The sequence below is a fragment of the Oreochromis aureus genome, linkage group 14 (genome assembly GCF_013358895.1).
Source record: "Oreochromis aureus strain Israel breed Guangdong linkage group 14, ZZ_aureus, whole genome shotgun sequence".
Lineage (NCBI taxonomy): Eukaryota > Metazoa > Chordata > Actinopteri > Cichliformes > Cichlidae > Oreochromis > Oreochromis aureus.
In genome coordinates this window covers 19,113,693-19,141,469 of record NC_052955.1, presented here as the reverse complement: position 1 = coordinate 19,141,469, position 27,777 = coordinate 19,113,693, and the positions used below count along the sequence as shown (strand labels likewise).

Sequence of the window (27,777 nt, the reverse complement as noted above, 5' to 3'; positions counted from 1 at the left end):
ATGAATCATCATATGATGATATCATCTTACGATGATAGTAACAAAGTATCAAACCTATCATGCCAGTATTGATCCGATAACAATACCAGTTTTGGTATGAAACTATCAATATTTGTATGAATATTTCCATGAATTCCAGACTGAAAAATAAATCATGTCATACTCTCTGGAGAAGAGGCCATTTGGGTTCAGGGCCCTGACAGCTCAGCTGAGGTTATTTGAGCTGTGAAACATTCTCAGATAGTATGTTGCTGCTACAAAACTGGTCTGACAGGTAGGACATTGGTGCACTGGACACACCCGTCTCTGTGAAGCAAAGAAAGGATTTACATGGGAGGGGGAAGATCGGCCTACCTTTTATTGCTTGGTTTAAGTTGAGTGGGAAACGCAGTTGAGTGGAGCGCAGAGGAGAAGAAAGGAAGGAGAAGAACAAACGTGCTTAATGTTTCACCACCATGCTCCAGACTGTGTGAACCTGCGCTGAAAAAGCTCCACCCACCTGCTCTCACCTCCACTCTGCACACTTTGCTTCCCCGAATCCAATGGATAAGCATGACCCGGTAGGTTCTGACTTCTTGCTGGTGGGTCTCTGACTTCAGGCTTGCTTCACTCAATAGTCTAACTTCCCACTTAATTACTGTTCACCTGAATGATGGCTGTGTTTTCTGCTTCACTTTGCATTATTTTGAATTTAGAGAACTGTGTTGCTTGTGAGTATATGTAGCATTCCCCAGAAGACTGAAGAATGCAGTTCAGTACAGAGATTCCAGAGCGAAAGGTTTGACTTGTTTCACTTTCCTTCTTGTGAAACAGGTGTTTCTGTTTAGTTTTCTGTTTTTGTTTGTGTAGTCTATGTGGGCAAATATTTTTTATTCTTTATTCAATTTTAGACTGTGTAATATAGAGATATGGTATAGGTGCAAGAACACATAAAAAATCCCCGTGTCTGTGAAATTGTGTATATTCCTGATGTGACGATGGAGGAAATAATGTAATTAAACTTCACATTTTCATTGTACCTACTCTTGTCTTTTTAGAAAAATAAAGAGAGAGATAAAATACCTGTAACTGCAGCTTTATGAATTCATTGTATGTTCTGGATATTGTGTTTGAATCTAGAATTATGCCCATACAAGGTTGGCAGGTAAGAAAAAACAGGGACAGTTTTAGTTTACCATTTTATATCAGATTATGTTGTAGCTTACCCTGAACTGTGCAAGCAGAAGAAAATGGATGGATGGATTTTGTAATTTTAGATGACATGGTTTGTTTGAGTGATGCTGTCCTTTGTGTTGCATAGATCCTCTAATTTTTCCACCTTTTATTTATAATAATAGCTGGAAAGCAAACTGTGAAATATGACCGTGTGCACTATGCTGAGAAATATGACTATACCTCCACCTAATTCTGCTTAGGCATTTGATTTCAATAAAGTAAGGTTTATGGTGCCTATAGGCACGTTTTGAAACTATACATCTTTGTTGGTGAGTAACACTCACCTTCACAGTTTTTTTTCCCAACTTTTATTGAACTTAACTTGAAACAGGCGTAAGAGCAAATGTTAATTCTGCCCGTCACCCCAGTTTAGGGAAGTGTGGTCACATTGATATTAGAAAAAGGTCTCAACAGCTGAGGAGAGGCAATGTTCAAGCCCAAAATTTAGACTGGATAAAGGAAAGTATTTCTTATTTACCAGCGACCCTTACACTAATAGCAAATGTCTTATTTTTTCTCAATTTCTTGGTGCTGTTCATACACAAACTGCAAACTGCTGCTGTGCTATTCAGTAGGGGTGCAACGATACACAAAATTCACGGTTCGGTTCGGTTCGATACTTTGGTGTCACGGTTCAATATTTTTTCGATACAAAAAAATGTTCATGCCTTTTTAATTTGTCATTTATTAAAATTATAAATATACATTTTAACTCAAAAGTACAGTTTTTAAATTTAATGTTGCTGAAACAACAAAATAATTAAAAAAATAAATCTATCTGATCGAGAAATCACTCATCTTTGGAAAAGAGAAGTGAGAATTACAGAGAAATGGCTCTTTCCAAAATAAAAGCTATACTATACCCTTCTTCTGGGGTATATTCTCAGCAGCATATTAAACATATCAGGTCCCCATAAGGAGAATCATGTGCTAACGGCTGTGTAAATGACACGGGTAAAGTTTGTAGCATGCGTGCTTGTTATTTTTGTCTGCTTCCACTTGTCTTTGCACTAGGATGATGTCGGTGTAAATGTGCAGTCATATTCGTTGTGTTCCCACTAGTGCTGTCAGCGTTGATCTCGTTAAGATGACATTAACGCCATAACGCGGCAAATCTCCGTTAACGAGTTACCACGGATCGCCCCGTGCGTGGGGCTGGACGGTGTCAACACGTTAACAAGCTAACTGCGCTAACGCACTAGTTCCCACCAACTGAGTATTGCGTGGCACATCCGACATACTGTTTTACTTTTGTTCATGACGCGCTTACCATCAGGGTCATGCTTCACATGAAAACCAAGATAGTTCCAAACGCCAGATCTGAATGAGGGTGGGGGAGGCTCAATTGCCATGTTGCAACGAGCTTAGCTTCTGTCTTGCTAGCTTGTGCTGCGCTCAGTGGTTCTGCACTGGACAGTGCAGCCTAGGCGGAGTAGTCGAACGCAGATCCACTGAGCGCTCAACACAGACAGCATCGTCAGAAGAAAAGTTGACAAAATAAATTAAACGTTTTGTATTGTTCGATACATATGCGTACCGAACCGAAAGCACTGTATCGAACGGTTCAATATCGATACGAGTATTGTTGCACCCCTACTATTCAGGATTGGGATAACTTATGATGTGAAAAAAACTGTTTACATTAAAAAAAAATGTATGTAAAAACAAAAAAATGTTTCTCTTTCATGCTATAAGAATGTCAGGAGGTCGAATGACTCATCACAAACTTGTTTTTTCACATTGTATGACTTTCTACAGAGGGTTAGTTGATAATGGAAACAGGTGATTAAGGCCTGCTGTGTTCAAACAGGTACAACCACAGAGCAATTAGCATTTGTAAACTCTGATATCACCAGCTGCATTCCTGCATATCACATAAAGAGCACAGTACTAAAATTAGCACAAGTATTTTAATTGCTGTACAAAAATACTTTTGCTTAGTTTAGCTGAAAATAATTCGTTCACATGTAACTTAGTGACAACCAGGCACCCGTAGAAGGTTCGCCTCATTAGACTGATCTACAAAATATATTTTTATTTGCTAGTGGAAAATTCAAGCTCTTCATCCATTTTTTTTACACTGATTTCAGACATGTAATCAAATTGAAGCTTGCGTGTCAGGTTTTTGACATACACATCACTGACATTTTGACACTGCTGAACATCAGTATATCAACACAATTTCTGGAATTTTAACTATTTTCCACCAAGACTGTTTTAAATTGTTTCCTCTGCAAGCAAACCAGAAGAAAATACCAGAGATATCTCCAAAAGTTGATTCTGTTCATCTGGACGTAGCGTTTTCAGTGGGAGAAACATTTCGACACTCATCCAAGTGGATGAGTGATGCTACATCCAGATGAACAGAATCAACTTTTGGAGAATTACTTACCTGGATGATTGAGCATGCATCAAGATACGAGAGATATGTTAAACCAAATCTCTGTTAATTTAGTTCAAAATACAAGTCAGGGTGCTCAAAAAAGGTTTTGCACTTGTGCTGCATATCTGTTTGTCTTTGTAAGGACCAACAGTAGTCATCAACTAGCTCAGATTAAGTTTTCCCTGATATCAGTTTAATATTTTTATGAAATCTTGCCACATCTTCATTGCTGGCACAGCCCAAATTCAATAAAAAAACTGATGAGAATGTAAAAAACTGGATATTCAGTGACATGGCTCTAAGTAGTTCACATGCTTTCCAGTATGTTATCCACAGGCTCAGCAAAACTTTTCCCTCTGTGACTGACAAGAAAATTCAACCTAGTTGAGTTGGGTTCAGTTTCATTTGGAACCAATCATCAAACATCCGTTCACAGATTTCAGGACCAACAAAAGTGCTTTCCTTAATTTTGGTTTTACTTTTCTTGAGACCAAACTTATTTCTTAAATGCTGAAACATCAGCCAAGTTGGCGAGTAATTGGAAGATAATTTTCCAGTTTGGTGTCAGCCAGGAAAATCTGCTAAAATACAGGTGAAAGAGTCCCAGAAGGAAAACACTTACTGACCAGTTTTGTTGGTCTTATTAGATTAACTTCCAGTAAAATTAAACACATGAGCATGAATCTTCTTTAACTTGTTTGCTCTAAAACAAAATTGCAGTCTATAACCAGTGCAGTCTTCTAATAAATAAATTGATCTTTTTTAAGAGCTTAGTTGAGATTCAACATTATTTATGACTGAATTCCATTGAAAAATTTCATATTCTAAATAACAAAGAAAAAAGTGTTTTTCTCAACCAACAGGTTCAGGATCATCCCCGACAAAACATAGACAAACATCTTTTAAAAAGAAACAATGGGCAATGAATACCATGCTTTGTTACTCAAGTGCTACACCTATGGCAGTTAGTGCATTGTGCACACTCACATGGTTTGTACTGCTGCTGACAGGGTAACAGAGTCACCTGAATCACCTAGCCAGTACGAGAAAACATACCTAAAATGCCATTGCACTATTTCAAGGAAATGGTGCATGTGACATTGAAACACTAGCAACACAGTCCAAACCCCTTTCAGAATAAACACAGTATGTGTTTGTGCAGTGTTTCTCAAAGTGTGGGGTGGGGGCCCAGGGTTGAGAGAAAAAGTTAAAAATAAACAGGAAGTGAACAAAGACAAAGAGTTTGCTGATGCTCTCATGCTGACCTTCATTTCACTAAACTTTAACCTGGGCAAACTTTCATTGTTAATAATTGATAAAAACGGGCAGGTATGGCCCACAGACTAACTTTATCATCTTAAGAAAACAGAAAATGAGGCACCGGGTCAGTCCAGAGGGTGCTGGATTGCTGGATTGTTCTGTAGTAGAAAGGCAATCAGAGAGATATAGTTATTTGCAGTGATTCCAGTCAATGACATCCAAAGGTTGACAAATGCTTGCTGGAACTTTTTTGTCAACCAAAAACAATACCACACCCTCTTAAGACAAACAAAAAGAAAAAATGCATTAGGAAGTGTTCATAGAAAATGTTTTCTGCTACAACTTCCTTGTTTAGTTCAGATTAACCTCTAACACATTTGGGAAAACATAAAGTAACACTTGCTAACAACTAAGGGATACCAAAACAGTTCCTTGGTAGATACAGAAGACAAACACACTAACGTACACACACAAAAATATTGCTGACAGCTGCTTAGACACCATCCTTTTACCAAGGTGGCTACTACTGACTAGTCAGTAGTTTCTGTGCCATGAGTCACTCACAATGAACTCTTGGTAGAGCTTTAACCCATGTGGATTAAAGTATTTGAGCCACTTATTCCTCTAAGAAAAACCCAGTGAACCAACTTGTTCTTAGTTGCATTTTTCCCACTATCATTTTGCACCAACTTGTCCCACACAAGTCTCCAAATATGGATTAAGACCTTTGTTTGAAATTCTTGATATGGCTACTGGCAGAGACGATATCACATACTGAGAAATGAGGAACATACCCCTAAATCTCCTAAATTTGATCTGTTAGACACTGTTGCCAGGATACATCACTTCTTTCTTTGTGCCTATAAGGTTGTTGCGCTGGTGTAGACTTGATAACAGTGTTTGGATATCATGGAGGACAATAGGTTACATGCAGACTCTTGACAGCCAGAAACGTGCAGTCTTAACAACAAGAAACACACAATTGACGATTTACCATTCTAGCTCATGTATGTCTAATTGTATATATTATACCTAATATATATATACCTTAAAACATGACTTAGTACTGGAGAACCCTTGTTGGCAAGCACAGTGGTATAAGGTTTCTTGTAGTTGGTCACCAGGTTTTTACTTATCTCAGGAAGGCCCACTTTAGCCCACTTCTCTTTACATAAACACTCTAAATCCTTTAGTTTTCTTGGCTGCTGCTTGGCAGTTTGAAACTTCAGCTCCCTCCACAGATTTTCTATATGAATAAGGTCTGGCTATGCCCCTGAATGACCTTGACCATGGCCTTCCCCATGGTGGTGGATAATTTGGAATGGAATCTGCCAGATTTCTAGCTAGGCTGTAGTAGACCAAATACTAATTTCACTCACTGACATGTAAAACAATTTATAACTAATTTGGCTGAAATTCAGAACAGTCAACTTCTGCCCATTAAAATAAAACTACTCTAAAGATAAGCAAACATACTAATTCAGCAGGGGATCAAATAATTATCATCTTGTGCCCAAGGAGAGATTATATAATATCGGACATAGACTTCACATGACATTGTTTGTTATTCCAGTAAGAGATTGTATCTATGAAATCTTGCAGAGTATTTGTTTTACCCTCATTTTTTTTGTCTTTTTCTCTTAGGACACCCCCCCTCCTCCCTACTACTCTGTTGCTGTCCACACGCAGCCACCCCTCAGGTCTTATGAAGAGGTGGTGTATGGCTTGGGTCCAGGGGTGATGCCCCCATCCCAGCCACGTTACATCCCTCGGTATTCACCATCTGTTGTTGCTCCCCAAGTCTCACAGCCCAGCACAAGTGAGTTATACCTGCACCTCCCATATTTTTCTAGGAATAAAATCCATGTATTGTAAATGTACAAACAAAACAAATGTTGAGTCAGAGTCGCTCCAACGATCATTAATATGTGTGTCACTATATGCTTTTGTTCTGACTGTGTTTAGTCCCAAAGAAGAAAAAGGGATGCTGTGAGAGCAAGAAAAGGTGCATTGGCGTGTTGTTGTCAGTCCTACTGTTGCTTGCTCTGCTGGGATTGGCCATTTGGCTTGGAGGTATACTTTGATCACTGGACAATATCATCAAAACTTGTGAACTAAGTTTGTTAAACTTTTGTATCCGCACATAAAGCTCAGTTAGTTACAATAGTTTTTGTTTCCTTGTGGGCCTAAGATTGTAAGAATTTATCTATTTTCATTTGTTTATGCTCATTTTGTGTAACTGCTGGTATTTAAAAACAGTATGAAGCATAAACCCAGTTGCTAAATATCATTACCAGTATATGATGCATTATTTTGCAACTATTGTTGTGATTTGGCGGTATATAAATATAACTGAACTGAATTATTGTGCTCCCTAAAAAATTTTTTTTTTTTTCATTTTCACAGATATTTGTTGGCAGTGACAAAATGTTTTCTCTGTGTTGTCTGCTGCATGCAGTGCTCATTTTGAAAATCATTGATGTTAACTGGAGTACGTAGGAATAGTTGCTGATATTTATTAAGTGAGATGGAAAGAGATGTGGTCAATTTTAAGATGCATATTACTGTTCTTATTTTATTTCATTATTTTGTTAGGGTTAAGTATAACAATAATGGCACACTCTACCTCTACTTACTTTAAAACCATTTCTACATACTCTCCAACCACAGTTGTGTACGGCACCAGGAGTGCAACATCAGCGATCCACTACGATGAGCATGATGGGAGCGATGATATGAAAACCCAAAGTGCAGTTTTGCCAAAGGACACCTGCCCAAACAATACTGTCATATGTGACGGAAAAGAGGACTGCCAACATGGCACTGACGAAGCATACTGTGGTAAGTCATAACCTTACCAGGATTGGGCTAATACGAGGAAAGAAGGTGAAGTAGGATTGGCAAATAACAATAATAAACTACGGAAGGCATATGTATCCATATGTGTCAGAATTCTCAAGGGATCCAACTTAAATCTGCATTATGTATAATTGTATTGGTTTTATTCATATTATACTCGCTATGTAATACCTAACAACAAGGGACATATATGAGAAGAATACACAAGAAAGGTCTTGGCAAATTAAAAAAAAAATTAACAGCTATTTTACTTTTTAGAGGTTAATGTTTGTATTTACAACAGCAGCAAAATGAAAGCTAAAATTGCCTAATAGTCACACATGCACATAATCGACTAAGGAGACTAAAGATGTATTCTTTTTGTTATCCCTCCATTACTTCTCCAGTGAGGTTTGGTGAGGGAAACAGTCTGCAGGTCAGAACAGCCACAGATGGTCGCTTCCTACCAGTGTGTAACCAAGGGTGGGATAACAATGAAGCCATGCAGATCTGCAAGCAGCAAGGATTCAGAAAGTATGGGATCACCACTTTACCCTGCCTATTATTGTCATAGCTCACCTAAAATGTATTGAACACCATGTATAAAAAGTTTAAAGGTATAGTTCAGTAGAACAGGCAACCCAGACCATTGCAGAGGCCTGGGTTTGCATACAGAGCCCTTTACTGGCTGTTTTCTCTCTAGTGCCCTATCTAAATAAAGGCTAAAAAGTTTAAAGGCAACTGAGAAAAACTTTGGATCAAAGGTAATCATCATAATATATATTACCATTATCTATCGTCATTTAGACCTAGCACGGGCTACATGAAAGAGTGATTTAGCGTGTAATTTGGAAGGGTCGATTTCAACAACAGCCCATAAACACGTGGGCTTCAAACCCAACCTGTAATTACCCACAGAGGTTCATGTAGCATCACCTCATCTGCTGCTGTGTGTTTTGGATTGAATTGATTCTCCACAGGAGTGACTACCAGTGGGGCGTCTCAGTATGACAGAAGCACAATTAGTTTACAGATTCACTCAGATATTGACTGCAGAAAATGGTCTCTGTATGTGTCCGTTTATCTAATCATTTTTCTCTCTGTCTCCAGTGTCTATATGACAGGTACTATTCAGTCAGATTCCATAGGTTTAACACTGAACAACAGCACAAGATCTGCTCCTATCCAGGCTCGGGCAAATGTCAGGTACATATGATCTGTTGGTTAACACCATTAGAATTGGTTGACTGCATGTACCCATTTTAACATGTTTCCCTTATTGTGGCAACATGCAGTTCTCCCTGTCCGAACAAGCTGACTGTCTCCCTGCAGTGTGTGGGTAAGGAGCCTCCATCTGTTCCTACAGTCATATGTCACACACTTTCTATTTCTCTCTCTATGTCTCTCTTATGTTACACCCAGTACCTATAACTGAAAATGCAGTTATTAGCCAGTGCAATACTAACAAATGTATCAGAATCATTTTCTGAAAATTTCAAGGTTCAGGCATTTTTCTGTTAGATTTTTTTTGGATAGCTTTTGTCAGTACACACGACCGTAATCATGGGGGTGACTGTTGGCTGTACAGTTGTTCAGATGATGAACTGACAACTTCCAAAAGGAGGGTGGGCCACAGAAGGTCACTGCTGAAAAGGCTGCTTTTAACGGGCAAGATGAAGCTTTGAAAGGATTGTCAAAAATTATTTCAAGAACTTGAGAAAGCTTCGAATTTGGGACAGAGGCTGGTGTTTTGGCATTAAGAGCCACCACACACAGAAGTCTAAGGAGCATCATGATAGGATAGGAGATAGGAATGCGAGAAACAGTATAAAAAATGTCTTACCTGGACGTTATCTCAAAAGTCTGGAGGAAAAGTGGAGAGACAGAATCCAACGTGGTTGAAGTCCTGTGTGAAGTTTTTGCTGTCTATGATGATTTGGGGCACCAAATCATGTCGGTGGTGTTTTATCATCTCAAACATTAATGCAGCACAGGGTGCCAGTGGTGGGTCTGCGATTTCTGGTAGTGAGCACAGGGCCAATAGCGGACGTTATGACCTCATCAGAGCAGTTAAGAAAACCCCTCTGCTACTTAACTGGCCCAAAAAATGACCTCATAAAATCTTAAGACTTGTTTAAAACTGTGTGAAAATTACTCAAAGAGTTCTTAAATTATGGCCACAAGGTGTTTTGTTAGGTGACCGTGACCTTGATAACATAAAACATTATGACTCCTGTGAAGATCGCTTTAAGATTTAACAGCACTGGAGCAGCAACGCTGGCAGATACAATGTATTTTTTCTGCACTCATCAAGGATAAAACTATATGCTGAAAATAGTTTTGTTTCCCTTTCTTTCTTTTGCATGGTACCTTGCATTGTTGTCCAGATTGTGGTAAGCAGCAGGCCACATCCCGGATCATCGGTGGCACCGTAGCTAAAATGGGTAATTGGCCTTGGCAGTTGTCGCTACAGTTCAGAGGATCCCATGTCTGCGGAGGAGTCCTGATCTCCCCTGATTTTGTGCTTTCTGCTGCCCACTGTTTCCCAAGGTAACCAACAAAAACAAAAAACAAAAAAATTAAAACAAACATACCCTTGTAATTTTTTTTCACACCCCCTTAAATTGACCACAGTCTACCTTAGTAAACTCTCTGATTCCTAGAGTCTGTACATTGTGATTGTAGATACTTTAAGGTCCAGCTGCAGTTAACAATGCAAAAACATGCATTTTAAAAATCATAATGCCCATTATTCTGTGCTGAAATCTACATCAATCTGTTGCTGTCCATTGAGGAGTGTCTTTCGGGGTTTCAGAGACATCTCTGCGGCTCTATCCCCTCAGAACTGGAGAGTATACGGTGGAACGGTGTCCCTGAACAATCTGCCTGCTCCGTACCTTGTTGAGAAGATAATAGTCAATGAGAACTATGACACTAAAACTAATGACCAAGATGTTGTTCTTCTCAAACTTACATCCCCAGTCACTTTCAATGGTCAGTTGCATCTTTACATTCTTTAAAAAAATGTGTGTAGTCCTCCAACCTTGATAGCTGTAAGCATGTATAAGCATATATGTGGGCATCATGTTGGAAAGCAGAGCGTGTGAAGGATTTAATTGCTTCCTCCATGAAAATATTCAGCACAGAAAACCTTCGATGATGGAACCTGTGTTAGGAGCACTATGTAGAGTTTGCTGAATTTGCACAAAGAAAGGAACAGTCTTAATTTTTTATAGTAGGTTTATTTCAATGAGGAGAGACACAATAACAACTAAAAATCTAGGGAAAAACTTACATCACAGAAAAGTTATACGTTTTTTTTTCCAAATTCAGCAGGTGATCAAATAATGATTTCTCTTACTCTGTACTTTATATAGTCTACAGTAGATTATGTAGATTATCAACAAAAACAGGACACTAAAAAGTATGCAGGATAGTAACAGCAGTGAAAGTATTTCCTTTCCTGCTCAGTCTGAGCTTTTAAAGCCTGTGAGTTCACAGTCAAACTGTTAATCTGCCGTACATAGTGCAGTTGTTTTACCGTGTATATACAGATCTATCTACAACACTATCCTTTTGAGCATACAAGGTGGCTGATGTGTTGGCAGAAGTTTAAATACATATTCTTGTGTTAACCAGATAAAGTTCAGCCTGCTTGTCTGCCAGCATATAACCAGAACTTTGTGCAAGGAACTCAGTGCTGGACCTCGGGTTTTGGCACCACACAGGCTAGTTCAGGTAAGCAGAAATGTAAAAATGTTAAGTATACTAGAAATCTAACAAATGACAGAGTTTTAGTCACTTATGATTATGAATGTAATTTATTTCACTGAGATGCCATGATTTCCATTCTCATGTGTTGGGGAATATAGTCTGCCTGTGTACATCTGCATTGCATGTTTAAGCCCTGTTGTTTCCAGCAGTGTTTGATTGTTTTATTGTACATAAAGCTTTAAAAGTTTAGGTTTGGTCTATGAAGGACTTTTAGCCATTTTAGTCACTAAAACTAATGCCTTAAATTGAAGGAAGATAGGACCCACCCAACGCATTGACAGATACAAACAAAAATACAACTGGGGATCTGGGGAAAGGTGCAGCATTAAAGGTCACAGTGAGCATAGTGGCCTCCATCATCCACAAATGAAAGAAGTCTGAAACCATCAGGACTCTATCTGGCCAATCTGAGGTGTTGGGGAAGAAAGGCCTTAGTTAGGGAGGAGATCAAGAACCCAATGATCAATCTGACAGAGCTCCATCTTTGCTCTGTGGAGACAGGAGAACCTTTTAGAAGGACAACCATTTCTGCAGCACTACACCAGTCGGGCCTGTAAGGTAGAATGACCAGACGGAAGTCACTCATAAGCAAAAGGCAAACTATTAAACATTGCTGATGCAATAAAAATGATCAACTGAAAATTAAAATAACAAATCTGCAAGCTGAGAAAGAATGGGAAAGGATTACAAGAAATCAACAACAATGAAATGACGGGAATGAGGAAGTAACTAGCATCTGTTGTCTATATAATCATCTTATGAAAAATATGCTTGAAAAAGAAATGTTAATGACTGATGGGCGGGTGACAACTCTCAATCAATAAACAAAGGACTGGGACGTCATTAATCATAAAAACTGAAGACAAATGAGGAAAACAAAGAAGGCACAGTTTCTGTTGCTGAGACGGTGCACCTCACAGTAATGTGTAATATTTACATCAAGCTACTATTCTGGGGTATTATATTGCCATGTAAAGGAAACAATGACCTGTTTTTTTCATTTTTTTAAAGGTGTTGCCTCGAAGGATCTGATGGAAGTGAGTGTGGACATCATTGATACACAAGTGTGTAACAGTCGTGATGTTTATGGAGGTCTAGTGACCAATTATATGCTCTGTGCTGGGAAACTGAACGGAGGCAAAGACTCCTGTCAGGTGAGCAGTCAGTATTAAGGAACAGTTTAACAGAAATCATATGCATAGATTTGACCATCTAGCAACCTTTGAAGTAACATTTGTGCTAACCAAGTATAATATATTTTTCCAGGGTGACAGTGGTGGACCTCTGGTGTGCCAGGGAGAGAATCGCTTTTACCTGGTGGGGATTACGAGCTGGGGAGCTGGCTGTGGTGAAAAAAACAAACCCGGGGTTTACACCAGAGTCAGCAGTGTTCTGCCCTGGATCTACACAAGCATGCATGTAAGAGAGAAAGGGAAAAAAATAATTAAAAACTAGAAGGGGAAGGCTTTCTCTATGTTAACTCCTCCTTTGCCTCTTGCAGAGAGCTATGGTGTGACATCACTCTGCCTCCTGCTGGTGTTTTCCTCCGAATGAAGTCACTATGAAGTTGTCTTGAGGGAGTAGCAGCATGACAAAAATGACCACATACATTCATTAATGTTGTGCTCATCATCTATACTCATCCCAGGTCACATGGATTGAATATATTTTACACTACCCACATGTATACAAGCTAATCAATGCACTGACTTCACTCTTTTAATTTTGATTTTATTCTTTTGTGCGTGTACTAAAGCTTACCTTTAATTTAAGTGAGCTTTAAAAGCAGATGATTTTTTTATATCATGTGTTGTAATTCCATGAAACGCTTTCAGCACTCTACTGAGATGTCCTTAATCAGTTTGTGGTTGATTAATGTATGATTGTGTATAATTATGTATGATTAATTATTATGAAGGTGTTTTTTTCTCTCTCTCAGGAACACAATTCTAACTTTTGTGTACCATATTAAAATCAAGACATTTTGTGCATTACCTTTGTGAAGTATAAGCACCGTAACACTTGACTCAGTCACTAAGCAGTGCACTTAAGCCACTACTCACGTTGGGATTTTTCTTGAAATTGTTCTTGATTGTATTCTTTGTTATGTTCATGTCATAAGTTTGTGAAGGATCGTGCGAATAACATACACAACATATATCAGATAAAGAAGGAACCACCCACTCCCCTTTATTGTGGTGTTTAATGATTTTGTAGGCAGGAGGGTCTGTGGTGAGCGTGCCTGGTGTGTGAGAGAGGGAGAGATGCAGAAAGAGGGAGCGGCAGGGACGATTCCACGCACTAAATAAGCAGTCACTCCAGGAGTCACACTGTTGTCGTCATCACATCTATTTTTCCAGGGGAAGTACATATGAGCAGGTTGCACATATTGACAGATGAGAATACTTGAAGCAGAGTCCTTGTGAGACAAACTGATTGATTTTTGCGGGTGGATATCAGTTTGTTAACGAACGGTCCGCTGGAGAAACAAAAGGTAAGTTAATAAGCGACATATTTGATTGTGTTATTCATATAAAAACAAAAAGGGATCCAGTGGTCTAAAAAGAATATGGGTGCAATAAGACTGTAAGGCAAGGCAATTTTATTCATAATGCCTCTCCAGTGTGCATAAATTGTGTCTTTCGTGCAAACTTCTTTGTGGAATTATTTTACGCAAACGTGTGGTGTAATTTATTATTATTATTATTTTTAATGTCCCACTTGTCTGGTGTACATGGTCACAATAACTAATCGAGATGGCATTTTCAAGGCTGCTTGTTATTTACCACGCGAACATGTACCACGAGGGTGTGTCTGTTGGCACTAATCGCTGGTTACGCAGATATTGCAAAAACGGGGTAAAAACCGTGATTAATCCACTTGTCATTACCAAGTAAAAATAACTCGTTTGTTATGACGCTGCTGTTTAGCTGTTTCAGTGAAAAGGAAAATCACCAGGCGGATGATGGCTCGGGTTTTCTTAATCAGCAGATGATCCACAGGTTGAGAGACGCAAAAGTGGATCGATGCGAAGACGTCACGCATCGGATATTGAGGCATATTGTGCAAGGTGTTTTTGTTGTTGTTTTATGAGACTCTCAGTCAAACCAAACAACACGTAATTTGGCTCAGCTCCTCGATGGATCGTCACGAGTAATGGGGAGGTTATCAGTGTGTGTGATTGAGGTCTCCCTTTGTCCCCGACAGGCGACTTTATCTGAAAACAGCCGCTGAACGTACGGTCACGCTCGTTATTTATTTATTCATAAATCAGTTATGTTAGAAATGGTCTCAGTGCAGGCCAGAGATTTCGACCCTAAAGATGCGTGCCACACCCCTTATTCCTGTTTAAGTGGAGTCAGTGTTGTCTCTGCTTTAACCCATTTCTCTTTCGGCGCCACAATTGTCAGTTGGAGACAGTTACCATGGCGATAACTGGACACTAAATTACGATGGCTGTCATAGTGGTGTAACATCATTATAATGGCAGATATAGAGGTCAAGGCTTTTTGTTTTGTTTGTTTTGTTTTGTTTTTTGGATTCATGCATTGTACAACCCAGTAAGCTGCCCCACATTGTATTGATGTTAATATATAGGGCTCTTTTCATATTTAGTTGGATTTATTGGGTTTAGATAATGCCTCAGGGTTATTAGTCACCCAAACTAATTCCCTTCAGACACCCGCACTACTCCAAAGTGTAAAGTGAAACAGGAAGATATGGCCCAGTTATCCCAGCCAATATTTTAAAACTGTGTTAAAAGGTACGCCTGCTATCTAAATACCAATAGATCTACAAAGCAAATAGTGTGGTATCAGTCATGGAGGTGCAAATTGATGTGCAAATGAAATCTACATGAATTTGCACTTCCCTGACTTTGAAGCACACAGGACAAGCCAGTGGAGAAAAACAACACCAACAACAATGAAAACATCTGTCATGTGATAATTTCAAATATCACCTAACCTCTGTTTCATTTGGTACATGATAGGCTATTGATAGAACTACTATACTATTATTGTAGGGTCTCTATCTTGCAATATAAAGTGAATTGAGGCAACTGCTATTGTGATTTGGCACTAATATAAATTAAATTGAATTGAATTGACTGAGTGTTGGTGTTAGTGGGGTGTGGTCACACACTGTCATTTTAGGATGGATTTTCCTTCATGACCTTGTTGTTGTTTTTTTTCATAACTCCTGCATTAGAGTTACATATTTGCCAAGCAGTATAGTGTCAAAGGTGAAAACCATTATTTTTTTCATGTCTCTGTGATTCTGGAGCACTCTGCTGCGCTTGTGTACTTCACTATCTCACTGCTGTTATTGCTTTGTCCCTCCTTGGCCTTTTTTTTTAAAAGCTCTGTGCATGTTATACTGTAAATGTCACTACGGTACAACAGGCTGCCCTACCAAAGTCCCCTCCCCTCAGACAGTGTCTCCGCTGCATGCCCTTCACCTGTACTACCAGACAATGTCTAACCCTGTCAGCCTGTCTCCCAGCCTCACTGGCTTTCATCTTGCCCTTTCCTCGTCCCAACATTACAGGAAACAGCCTCCATTCAATGTTGTTGCCTTTTCCAAACAGATATCATCACCATGTCTGCCCTTTTCTAGTTCTGTACTCTCAGACAATAGAAAGCCTGGCTCAGGAACTTGATATTACCAAACAATGTTGCAGATTAGACAGAGGAAAGATGGAAAGGCAACCGCTCAGGTGTCATGTTCACGCACAGGGAGAAAAAGGCTGGCAGAAACAGTCAGGTTATACATTATATGGGGAAGTACAATTGTGCCAAATCTCTAACTCATTCTCACAGGAAAAATATGGCACTGACCCACCCAAGGTCAAAAGTGCTACACTTCAGAAGAAAGCCAAATTGAACTCTAACAAAAGTCATTATAATTTTTGTATTCATCTGATGGTCATGGATATTGGTCAGAGAAGTAAGTAATTTTAAGCTAAACCTAAGAAGCTGATATTTTAATACTCGTGTATGGATGTTTTGTCTTCATCCTTTTGTGGGATAGTTGATAGGACTTTGTAGATTACAGGTTTATGTCATATACAAGTATATTGTAAACCAAATCACGATATTTTCTTAAATATAACCAAGTTATTTAGTGCCTAAACCTTACCTAACACTGAGTAAACTGTTAAACTGAACAGCGACTGAAACCCAAAAGAAACAGTAAGCAGCAAAGTATAAAAACTCCACTACTGACTAGATTATATATAGTGTTATGTATAAAACACTCAAACCTAAGGAATTTCTCACCTTCAATCACAATATAGTAAAAGGTAGTATAAAATAACAGGCGTCAATCACTTTTCTACACATCTCATCTTAATGTCTAGCACTCTAAATAAATATTATTCTGCTTCTCAGCCATTAAAAATCAAGAGTTTTTGCAGGCAATTTCAAATCAATACCTCAATTACTGAAATCGTTGCAGAACTTTTTCCAAGATTTTTTTGTTTTTAACTGCTCAAGGGACAGCTCTCTATGTCCTTACAAAGTGGGATGAGTGCTGTGGTGTGAATAAACTTGCTATATTTTGTGTGACACTGATTGCTTGCCCTTTAACCTCAGACTATCTTTGGCTCCTCTGAAATCAGCTGAGGTTGTCCAGCTGGCCACTTAACCCTGGGCACTTACTGTCATATCTATGCCATTAGCAAGTGCCTGAGTGAGAAGGACACAAAAGAGCATCAGACTTCTCTCCATCAGCTTCGGTATGGTTCTGTCTACTCTTTCAAAATTCTCTCCTTCCATTAGCGCCAAAGTGACAGATCGAGCTTTAGATTACCAGTGCAAGAGAGCAGCTGGCTGACACACATTACGTCATATTGCTCTTGCTGTATTATGTTGAGACATATTACACCAAGACATTATTCACATGAATAAGTGAACAATTCCCCCTGTCAATATGACCTCCGATTATGCTATTTGATAGAAAAGCAATCTTGTGTATGCACACACGTAGGTGACATGATACATTTTCCTCATAGTGTTTACTGATGCACAGCCGGTGGTAATGCATCAACAAATGTAACATATTCAGGGAGGAATGTATTAGAAGAGCTGGATATGATGCCACCCTGTAAGTGCTAATATTTACTAATAGCCACTTGAGGTATTGCAAAAAACAAAAAACAAAAAAAACAAACCATTGAAAAAAAGCCATTTCCCCCTTTTATAATTAAAAAGCCTTTTAAAAAGCTGTCAGGTCAGTCTCCCTCTATCATGTTCATGAATTTAGTTTTTGTGATGTCATCACCAAGTAAAGGCTTAGTGGAAATCTGATGTGTGGGTGGGCCCAGGAGGATAAAAAAACTTTCACTGACTATTGATTATTTCTGATAAAGGCTCATCAAGCAGCCAGCATCTTTTAGAGCACAATCGCTTCTTGCTATCTGCCTTTTTTTATTTATCCCATATCATCCTGGATGGTGTTTTTTGAACAACAGTTTAACAGCATGTGAAGAGTGAAAGAGAAAGGCCATTGAAAAGGGAGTTGCAGGTGGCTCACAGTTAAATACCTTCCTTTATTGTAACCATCATCACGGCTGTCAGCTCTTTGGTTATTGTGATTTTAGCCACAGTAAAACCAGCATGAAAGATGAAGCATTAAAGATTAAAAAAAGAAACAAAATCAACTAAACAATTGTCCATGAAACAAGGAGTGTTTGACAAAATAAACATAGATGACCTGCTTAGTTAATGAATGACCTATTTTTTTATGCCTGCTGCATGCTGCACATGAGCAGATGCAGTGTTTATTAATAAAGCTGAACTGCATGTTAATCTTCTTAACATGCACACCTTGAGAAAAGAGGACAGAGCTTTCTGTCTTGTCTGCTTAGTAACAGGTGTGAAAAAAAGTGCTGCACTAAAGAAAGCTATTTTCTTTTCTGTCACTGGGATGTTACATAGAACTTTAAAGGTCTTAATAATGCAACATATAAATGAATACATTGATGTTATTTATTTAAAAGGGACAGTGCATATTGATGAATATATCAATGTAAATAAACAGAGTTAGCCAAAAGGCTACTTTTCATCTGTAGTCCCTGGCAGGTCAGACTAAAACAATAAATAAGAAATTCAACACACCATCAAACAATGTACACCGATCTAGTCCAGACAACAAATTTAAAACATCAAATTTCATAGGACAGTAAGAAAATGCAGAACAACAAATATTAATATCAAATTCATGATCACAAATCTGATTCCTCTTTAGCCAACATTTGAGATGAGTTTTAAATGATTTGAAGGTAGTACATTCTCCTATTACAGCTGGAATATTATTCCAAATGTCACTACCTTTAACTGATAATACCTCTTTACTGAATGTTGCATGTCTAAAAGGTATTGAACAATTGCCTGTAATAGAGGCTCTGGTTACTCTTCCAGTGATGTTGGATTTTAACATGATGAACTCACCTAATGGGGGTGGGGTGGGGTGGTGGGTGGGGGGGGGGGATCCATAGCAAGTAGGATCTTATAAATAGAACAAGCAACCTTAAAGAATATAGAAATTATAGAAATGTACCCGTGTGTGAAACAGGCATTTAACAAAAAATATTTCTTCTGTTCAAGGTCACATGCAAGGATTTTTGTTTCAGATGTAGCCGTTATCATTCTATTGGATGGGACAGCTTTATCTGTTCCTCCATCGTCATCTTATGTCACATCATTTTAGAAATGTCCCAGTTACTATTGTGCTGTTTAGATCTGTTTATAGCTCACAAATCAAATAAGTGGAGCACAACATACAAATTGCAAGTGCGCAGGAATGCTATTGTTCATACTACAGCTAATGACCATAATGGGATAATTTGTTTGCTTAAATGCATTATGTCCTATACCAGTGATGCAGCTGAAGACAGGCAAATAGCCAGATGGCTAGATAGGCATAAATGGACCCAGTCAATCAGAGGACCAGTTCAGTTCTCTTAGAATTAGTGGTCAATACTCCCAGTTAACAGTAGTAAAGTATGAGTTATAAAACCTCTGGAAGGTGCAGTGCAGACATCCCATGGTTTGTTTATAGATCATGCATGTTGAACTGCAGACTTGTTTTGTTTTATTAATTCACACAGAGCATTGTTCTGCTCCATCGAATCCATTGCTGTCATGCTGTGTTTCCCATCTATATTCATTTAGAGTGAAGTATTATAGTCAATAGTCACTGTCAGCTGATGTATAACAATCTATCAGACACTTTATTTGCACAAGCTAATTTGATGGGGAATTGGACTGCTCACTAAACATTGATCTATGACACGTATTTGCATTCAACAGCCATGTACAGTGGTATCATGATATTAGAGTGACAAAAAAGAAACAGTAGATTAACTGAACCTGCCATATGTTTTGTTTGTTTACATGCTACAAAATAAAATCAAGAAAGTGGTCTAAGTTGGTCTCAGAGATTCCAACACGAGAGGTCAAAGGTGAGACTGTTCATTTTACACATTCTCACACACCTGAATTTTGATCGCCAGATGGTCTGGATGATGTCAGAATGCAAACTGATTAACTGAGTTTCAATTTTACTATAATTCCCCTTACAACTGATCATGGAATAACTAGGAGGGAAGAAATGTCATAAATTGACTTGTTGAAAAAAAAAAATCGTCTATTGAGGGTATAGAACAACTTGATGCATATTTTTTCAGCACTTGAAAGTTGAGCCCAATTCTGTAGTCCTTGGATTGCTGCACTGTGTCTAAGGACAGATTTTACAATCTCACAACTTTTCTAAAATCTTACTTTAACACCAAGAAGTTTTGGGACACCCAACGTTATTTACACAAGTTTTTCTCAGTGGATTTAAACCAAGCAACACGAGGCAGCATTTAATGTCTAGAAACTGCTAAAACTTCCAATCCATTGATCCATCCATCCATCCATCCATCCATCCATCCATCCATCCATCCATCCATCCATCCATCCATCCATCCATCCATTCATCCATCCATATGTGTAATACCTTTTTAATATTTATTATTAATTTCTATGTTACTGTGAATTGTGTTAGTGATATTATGAAAAACAAACTTCCCTTCCCTGTGCAGAATGTTATGACAACCCATGTAATAGCACCTTAGATATTTTAGTCTGGGTCAAAGTGGGGAACCATAGCGAGTTGTGGAGCCATATAGCTTGGATGTCTAAAAAATGATTAATTAAATAAACTGAAAATGAATAAATACATAAAATATTTTAGCGCATTATAGTTTGCCTGGAATGCATTTAAACATAAGAGATATCTCTGTAGCAGACATGGTGTGTGTCTGCATGTGGGTGCGCACTGAATAGCCTACATAAAAATAGGTCAAGGTTGTGTGATGCCCACAGAGACGAAGGAGCAGTCTCTGGCAGAAAAAGAGAACATGTATGGCTCTGAACACAGATCATTGTGCAAGATAAAAGCTGTATCCACAAGCCTTTGACATCTGCTCTACTCCAAAAGGCTGGACAGAGCAAGTGTTGTGCGTGATGTGAGTTCTCTTTCCTCTCACTCAATAGATGTGTAATTGTGTGGTCATCATCTGCGCAGTATACCTTGAATGCATGTTCATTGTCGCTGTTTTTGTCCCAGACTGCAGACATGAATGTGCTGGAGTGGAGTGGGGAAAACAAACAAACAAACAAACGAACAAACAAACAAAAATCCCTCTGACTGTCTATTTTGTCTTTCTTCCATTCTCTCTCATCCTCCCTCTGTCTTTTTTCATTACTCTGTGTCAGCAGTTGCCATGGAAACTATTTTGCTCATCGTCTCTTCACTCCTTGTATATATGACTGGTAAGTACAACCCTACTCATGCAACACACACGTGCATCCATGCATACAAACACACATGCATGCACACTCACTGATTGTCCATAGGGAGGCAGTGTTGGTGCAAGCGGTGACATTTCATGGAAAAAGCACTGGGGGTGGACAATTCAAATTCATAGAGAAACATCAGTTACTACTTTAGAGATTTAAGTGTGGATTTTACTGATTGCATGCCTGGTCTCTTATTGTGTGGGACTGAATTTGCAAAGATATGTTTTTCAACTTTCACTTATGGGCCTCTAATTTCCTGTGTTTCTCCCCTTTCTGTTTTCTTTCCGCCTTTTCACTTTAACCACTTAATACTCTGCCTCGCAGCTGCAACAAACACTGATACAGAGGGGGGTGAGTACTCTTCCTGTGGTCTCTAATGGGGTCAAACGTTGATCTTCAGTGCTTTACTGATGGTCTATTCATGTTTAGATCAGACTCTTCGGATGTATTGATAGAGTCTTACAATTACCAGACCAAGTTATTAACCCAAACAGATTCTAGTTTTGAAGACATATGAGCAGTAATTTGGTAAGAAATAGAGTTGATAATGTATGATAAATATATAGGATTTCAAAATCTATGAAATCCAAAGTGTAGCATCTAAAGAGCACTGTTTCAAAGTCAAACCATCAAAACACCATTACTGAAAAATCACTGTTTGAAGCAAATGGCGTTTTATATGAAATCTATTTAATATGTGATATTAATATATGCAATATTGTTACATGCCAGCTTTCCCCTTATCTCCTATTGACATTTAAAGCTATAAATATTTGTACATAAATAACAAGAATCTATTAAATAAGTACCCTTCAAAAATATATATATGTGTTTTATATTGTGTATAATTTATGTAAGCTGGATATTATAATGTATGAAGTTACAATTCGTTGCTACATCCATTAGAGCCCAGAGTTTTAGCTTACAGTGCCACTCCAGACTGAAACAAATAGTAGCCTACCAGACACACTGACTTAACCTACATAGGCTTAGTATAGCCATTTTAGCACAAACAAAAAGGTTATTGAGAAACTGAGATATACTGAGATATTGTTATTGAGATAAACATCCTGTTCACACTAACATTTTGTTTCTGAAAAAACAAACAAAGATTATTTATCTTTTTAAACACAAGCTCTTACAGTCTGTATTAGCTGAGGAGAGAGACAGATCATCGAGTCAGTGGTCTTCTATACCCATTTCATTTTCATTAACAGAACAATAATTTCCTGAATGACCAACAATACACTTAGGAGAGCTGATTTTAGTTTACTAATTTTCAAGATGAGTCATAAAAATAATTATATGGATAACAAAAGAAGAAAGACATGGATTTTGTCACAAAACACTCAAAAAGGTGTTTTGATAATAGTGATGCAGGCTTGCAATTGAGACAATATGTTTTGATTTCTCATTGTGGTTTTAAAAGTGTTTGTTTTCCTCCGTGTTTGCAGCTACCAATACATCTGAAAACCCATTTATTTATGGTAAGTTAAAGCAAAACCTTCTGAAATAACTAGCACATTGAAAGTAATTAGCACACTGCTGAGACATAGACTCGCTGTAAATCCCTAAACATAAATAAATCAAATAATTTAAAAAGCATTATTTGCGATAAACAATGATTAAATTACACTCCTGCTGTTGCTTTCTTTCTTCTGCAGACTATGAGACCTTGAGGATTGGGGGATTGGCATTTGCAGTGGTGCTGTTTACACTTGGCATTCTTCTAATCCTCAGTAAGTTAACCTTGTGTGTGTCGTTTCATCATGTCTACACGCGCTCTCCACTATAACCGAATGTTACAATTTAATTAGAAATAATAAAAAACTGCATTTTCATAGAATTTTCACATCATTCTACTCCATGACCTTGCTTACACGCTGTTTCACAATCCAGTAACACTTTAATAGTGATGACACAGATGTTTCGTTCACAACAGAACAAAACAGCTGACAGTTTATTGTGTTTCCAGGTCGGCGATGCCGCTGTGGTATTAACCAGAAGCCTAGGTATGTCAGTGTCCCTGTCTGATTTACAGAAATGAAATTTTTTTTAAAAAAGCTGCATGAAGAGCTTTTTTGGGTCATACTATTTGATTTAGTTACCATGACAACCTGTGGATCCTCTCTTCAGGGCCCCCGGAGATGAGGAGGCACAGGAGGAGAATCGGATTGTCTCCAAGGGTAAGGTGCACATTTTAACTCTTGTCATTTCCTCCTCACCTCAAGCTCACCCTCTGACATACATCCATAATTAAGTTTCCTTCTGAGCGAGCCCATAGAACACAGGAACTGGGAAAACTGCTCCTTTTGGCTACATTTCAGAATAATGCAATATCTGCTTTTTTTTCTTTTCTTTTTTTACAGTTAAAAAGCTTTTAAACAATCAGTCAAATGTGTGATCATTTTTTGCAGTTTTTCTGCTCTCATGTTTTCCTCAGTATCCATTTGTCTCAAGCTACTGATGGAAGACGCATTGAGATCCTTTGGTCACATAAAATCAGTAAAATCACAAAATATGTTTTACTATACACTATAAAAGAAAAATTGCAAATATAAACAGTGTTATTACTGCAATTATTACATAACAGTGCTTGATATATTTCAAGATATTTTTAAATAACATCTTGAAGAGGACATATATTCTTACACCCCACGACAAGCTGATGTATACCGTATATTTCCCCATTATGTGGTTTCCAAGTTTTAGCTTAGAAATATTGCTTAGATTTTTCATTTTAAAGTGGCTTTTAGTCCACTGTATACAGCCTCTGTTTTAAAGAGATGTTTCAGCACCTGTTGCTTTAAATCTTAGTGAATCTTAGCTTCTGTTCATGCCGTCTTTGGGAAGAGCTCAGTGATTCACAAGGTAGCAAGGGGGAAAGTTTGTCTTTAGACCAGAAAGTTTTTCTTTAAGATATTATTTTTAGTTTTGAAGTGAAGTTTGGTTAAACTTATGCAACAAAACTACTTTAGGTTTGGGGAACAATCAAGGTTTGAATTAAAGTACACCTTTTCAAGAAAGCATAATGGCTATGTGTTTTAACTGAATATTCTGATATGATATTTACAGCATTTTTACTGAATTGTATGAGTTAACTTGTGTGAGTTATAAGAGTATCTTCCACTGTAAAATGCACATACCTTGTACCTTAAGTGAGTGAATACATGTACTCTACAGTAGTGCTCTTTGTTACAAGGTCACGAGTACAAAATCCATGTACTCCTTTCATACTTAATGGCCCTCAATTAGCAGCAGAGCTCTGAGCATTGTCCTTCACCTTCAAGTGATTGCAAGTGAGTGAATGTTTTGGCAGAGGAGAGGAATATTTAACAAGAAATAACTCTGGGCAAGTTTAATGTTTTGCATGTTTGCTTCCGCTAACTCACTCATCATTGACCTTTTACAGCTGCAGCAGCTGCCAAGGAGACTCCACCAGAGAACTGAGGCAACTCTAAAGAACTACCTTCTGAAATGAAGATTTTATTTGATACTTATCCACAATAATAGTGAAGGTGTGGGTAATAACCGGTCATGCGATAGGGTAAGAGGGGAGGTATATGTTTAGAGGTGTAATGCTGATATGTACATAATTCTTGTGTCTGCTGTTCTTCGTCGTGATCATGCCAGTCCCTCCCTCGCTGCCTGTGCTCTTGTCCATTTCTGTGCCTTTCTGTGACCGTGTCTCCACTTTATTGTCGTAGTCAGTAGCACCTTTAATGCAAGACTGTCTTTAAAACAAAAGAAGACTTTCGAATCTTGTGTGACCTGCTGTTTCTAATTGTTTTGTTAATTGTCCAGCATCATATTTTGCCACACTTAGAATATAACACATACATATATATATATAGTATATATATGTATCAATACGATATGTGTATAAATAGTACTGATAGTTCACAGAAATATGAATTTCTTCATTTATGTTTAAGTGTGAATGGCTGGGTGTGTTTGTGTGGCCATATGAGTGTAGTTATGTGTGCATGTATATCCTGTATGTGTATGATTGTGTGTACATCACAAGTGCATGTGCATCTCTACATGCAAATGTGATGAGCCTTATATAAGACAATCTCAACTGCCACAGCTCTCTTGAGTGAGCACAGTAGTTTGCAGGTACCTGCACAGGGCCCCTCCACCGCAGTGTTTAACAGTTCATAGTGGAGGGAGCTTCTGCATCAGCTATCTCACTGCCACCTTCTCCACATATCCACTCCACTGCTCTGTCACTGGCTCCGTCAGGATTAGCTAGTCTCCAGCAGGCTATAATTAGTTTTCCCATACACATTCACTGGTGCCACAAATCTGTCGAGCCAGGGTATCTTTCTTTTCTCTTTGTTATTTGTTTAGTCAGTCTCATGATGTTTTAAATAACCAGACATGTATTACACTGCCGGAAGAGAGATTAAGTTTGTCTGTGGAGTTTGAGAGTCGTGATATTGATATTATTTGTTTGCCAGACTACATTAATAGTAGCCTAATGTAAGCCAAATTATAGAGAGAGTATAGATGATTAGTCCTTGTTGTCAACCTGCTGCCAGGTCAGGTTTTAACCAGTATTAAGTCTGAAATTAAACATGACAGCTATACAAGTAAATATGTTCATTCTTCACACAAGAGCCTTGTTGTGTGGCAACCTGTTGTGCTTTTGGCATAAATAAAAGTGGCTGAACACAAAACATGTGTTTTTATGTTTATTTAATTTCTTTTTTTGTTTTCATTTAGCTGGAAACCTGATTTTGTTGTACAATCTGGATTCTTATTGTTTTCTTTTCTACTTTCTTTAAACATTAATTTACATGCAAACGTCAAACAGCATTTGAAATCACTCTGCTGTTTTCCAATCAATGTCAGTCAAGGTTATAATGCTGTCACTTGGGGCTATGAAACCATGTGTCAGGGAAAGATTTCTCCACCTGAAGAGTCTATAACATGCCGCATTTTCTGTTACGATTCCAAAGGTTGAAGCAGCTTTTGTTTATTGGCACCAGCTTGCAAATTTTATGAGACTATAAATATGTAACTGAGCGGCTGAACTGAAATATGCCTGAGTGTGGAGGGGTGGTTTAGTGGGTGGGGATTTCTACTGTGGGAGTCTAGCCTGGAAATGCAGACAGGGCCACCCGCAGACACACCTGGGCAGTGGTGATACAGAGCCTTCTGCAGCTAAGGTAAGTGACTGCTCTCTTAAATAAATATTAAAATAAATGTGGCACAAAAATCTGTTACCTTAAAATGATTTAAATAAATGTTAGAGCGGGATCATGTATGGAAGATACAGGTTTTAATAGGTTTAAGTTAATTTCTGTGTTTATTTTTGCATTAAATGTGAATTATCAGCATTCCTGCACTGAAATGTTTGAACTTTCTATGCAGGCTGTCCAGTAAACAATAGTCCAAAACATGTTCTCATGGCTCAGCTAATATGTGTTGTAAAGCTGGGTTTAGAGGACAGTAGTTTGTTTGCTAAATATCCTGCTAGATGCCCACTTTTAAAGAAATCTAATAGCAGTGACGTAGTGCTTGATATCAGGGGTGCTGTCTTTATTTGCCAAAATCACTATATATCAATTAGGCAGTCGTCACAGCAGCTTCTTTTCCATGTTCTATCTATAACCTCTATCAGATTGTGCAAGGTTCAAGGTTAATGAATATTGGAGCTGTAATATATTAATGAGTAACTGTCCAGTATGCCCTTATGCTCAGTGGTGCACTGAAAAGGCCTGGGCGCATAAAGGATTAAAGAAGTAAGGCTCACAATGCACACAATGACATGCTTCAAGTAAGTGGAGAGAGCAAGGGAAAGTCTCAGTTCGTTAATCTGTTTGAGTTAACAATTAAAGACTTGGAGATCAAACAAGAAACGCGTGTTTGTGGGAATGCGTGTGGTTTTGGTGGTGGGGAGGGGCGGTGAAAGATGTTGGCAGAATGGGTGGGGAAGAAGAATCAATACTGCCATTAACCTCTCAGCGAAGATCAAGGCAATCGCTTTGCCATTAAGACTGCAGTAGGCAACCCACAGAGCAATTTGTTCAGGACATATAAAGTTTCCAAGCCTTTCAACTGCCTCTCATCTAAAGCGAATAAGCCCAGTTAAATTAGCTACTAGAACAGTCAAACTTTATTACAAGAGAAGGGCTGTAGAAACAAAATACCCACAAACTTTTTAACCCACACATGCTTTCACATACCAGACCCAATGGTGGGAATACTATTAATACAAAGTTCTGGGTTAAATAATTTAAAACAGTGGACCTTGGTGGATCGCCGGCTGGTAGATGCACCCCCACTCACCCACCCACACACACACATACTTTACAAAAAACCTGTTTGTATTATCTTTTTGCAGTTTGATCAGCTGAACACACAAACAAGACAAGACAACATGTCTTCTCCTAAAGGTGGGTTACACAGCAGCTGAACTGCTCATTATGAACAAACACCGGGGCAAGGAAA

The 27,777-nt window shown here is 38.3% G+C and overlaps 2 protein-coding genes across 5 annotated transcripts; both read left to right on the top strand.

The window, feature by feature from the left end:
- The first annotated feature begins 341 nt into the window (after positions 1–341).
- On the top strand, positions 342–13,464 carry tmprss13a (transmembrane serine protease 13a). Of its 2 annotated transcripts, none has more exons than XM_031732847.2 (13): positions 342–560; positions 6,503–6,677; positions 6,824–6,931; positions 7,529–7,699; positions 8,104–8,230; positions 8,807–8,902; positions 8,992–9,035; positions 10,084–10,246; positions 10,512–10,690; positions 11,336–11,434; positions 12,482–12,624; positions 12,737–12,889; positions 12,972–13,464. In XM_031732847.2, the coding sequence occupies exons 1-13, from the start codon at positions 543–545 to the stop codon at positions 12,984–12,986; spliced, it is 1,491 nt and encodes a 496-aa protein (XP_031588707.1). In that variant the 5' UTR covers positions 342–542; the 3' UTR covers positions 12,987–13,464. The 2 variants fall into 2 exon arrangements, with proteins under 2 accessions (XP_031588707.1, XP_039454001.1); XM_039598067.1 differs by lacking the exon at positions 342–560 and adding an exon at positions 731–778.
- A 328-nt stretch (positions 13,465–13,792) lies between these two features.
- Positions 13,793–26,486, top strand: fxyd6 (FXYD domain containing ion transport regulator 6). Of its 3 annotated transcripts, none has more exons than XM_031732849.2 (8): positions 13,793–13,964; positions 21,238–21,291; positions 21,643–21,669; positions 22,773–22,805; positions 22,983–23,057; positions 23,294–23,330; positions 23,455–23,504; positions 24,731–26,486. In XM_031732849.2, exons 2-8 carry the CDS (start codon positions 21,243–21,245, stop codon positions 24,766–24,768), a joined length of 309 nt encoding a protein of 102 aa, XP_031588709.1. In that variant the 5' UTR covers positions 13,793–13,964; positions 21,238–21,242; the 3' UTR covers positions 24,769–26,486. The 3 variants fall into 3 exon arrangements, with proteins under 3 accessions (XP_031588709.1, XP_031588708.1, XP_039454002.1); XM_031732848.2 differs by having other exon boundaries at positions 21,235–21,291; XM_039598068.1 differs by having other exon boundaries at positions 13,793–14,540.
- Positions 26,487–27,777: the final 1,291 nt, after the last annotated feature.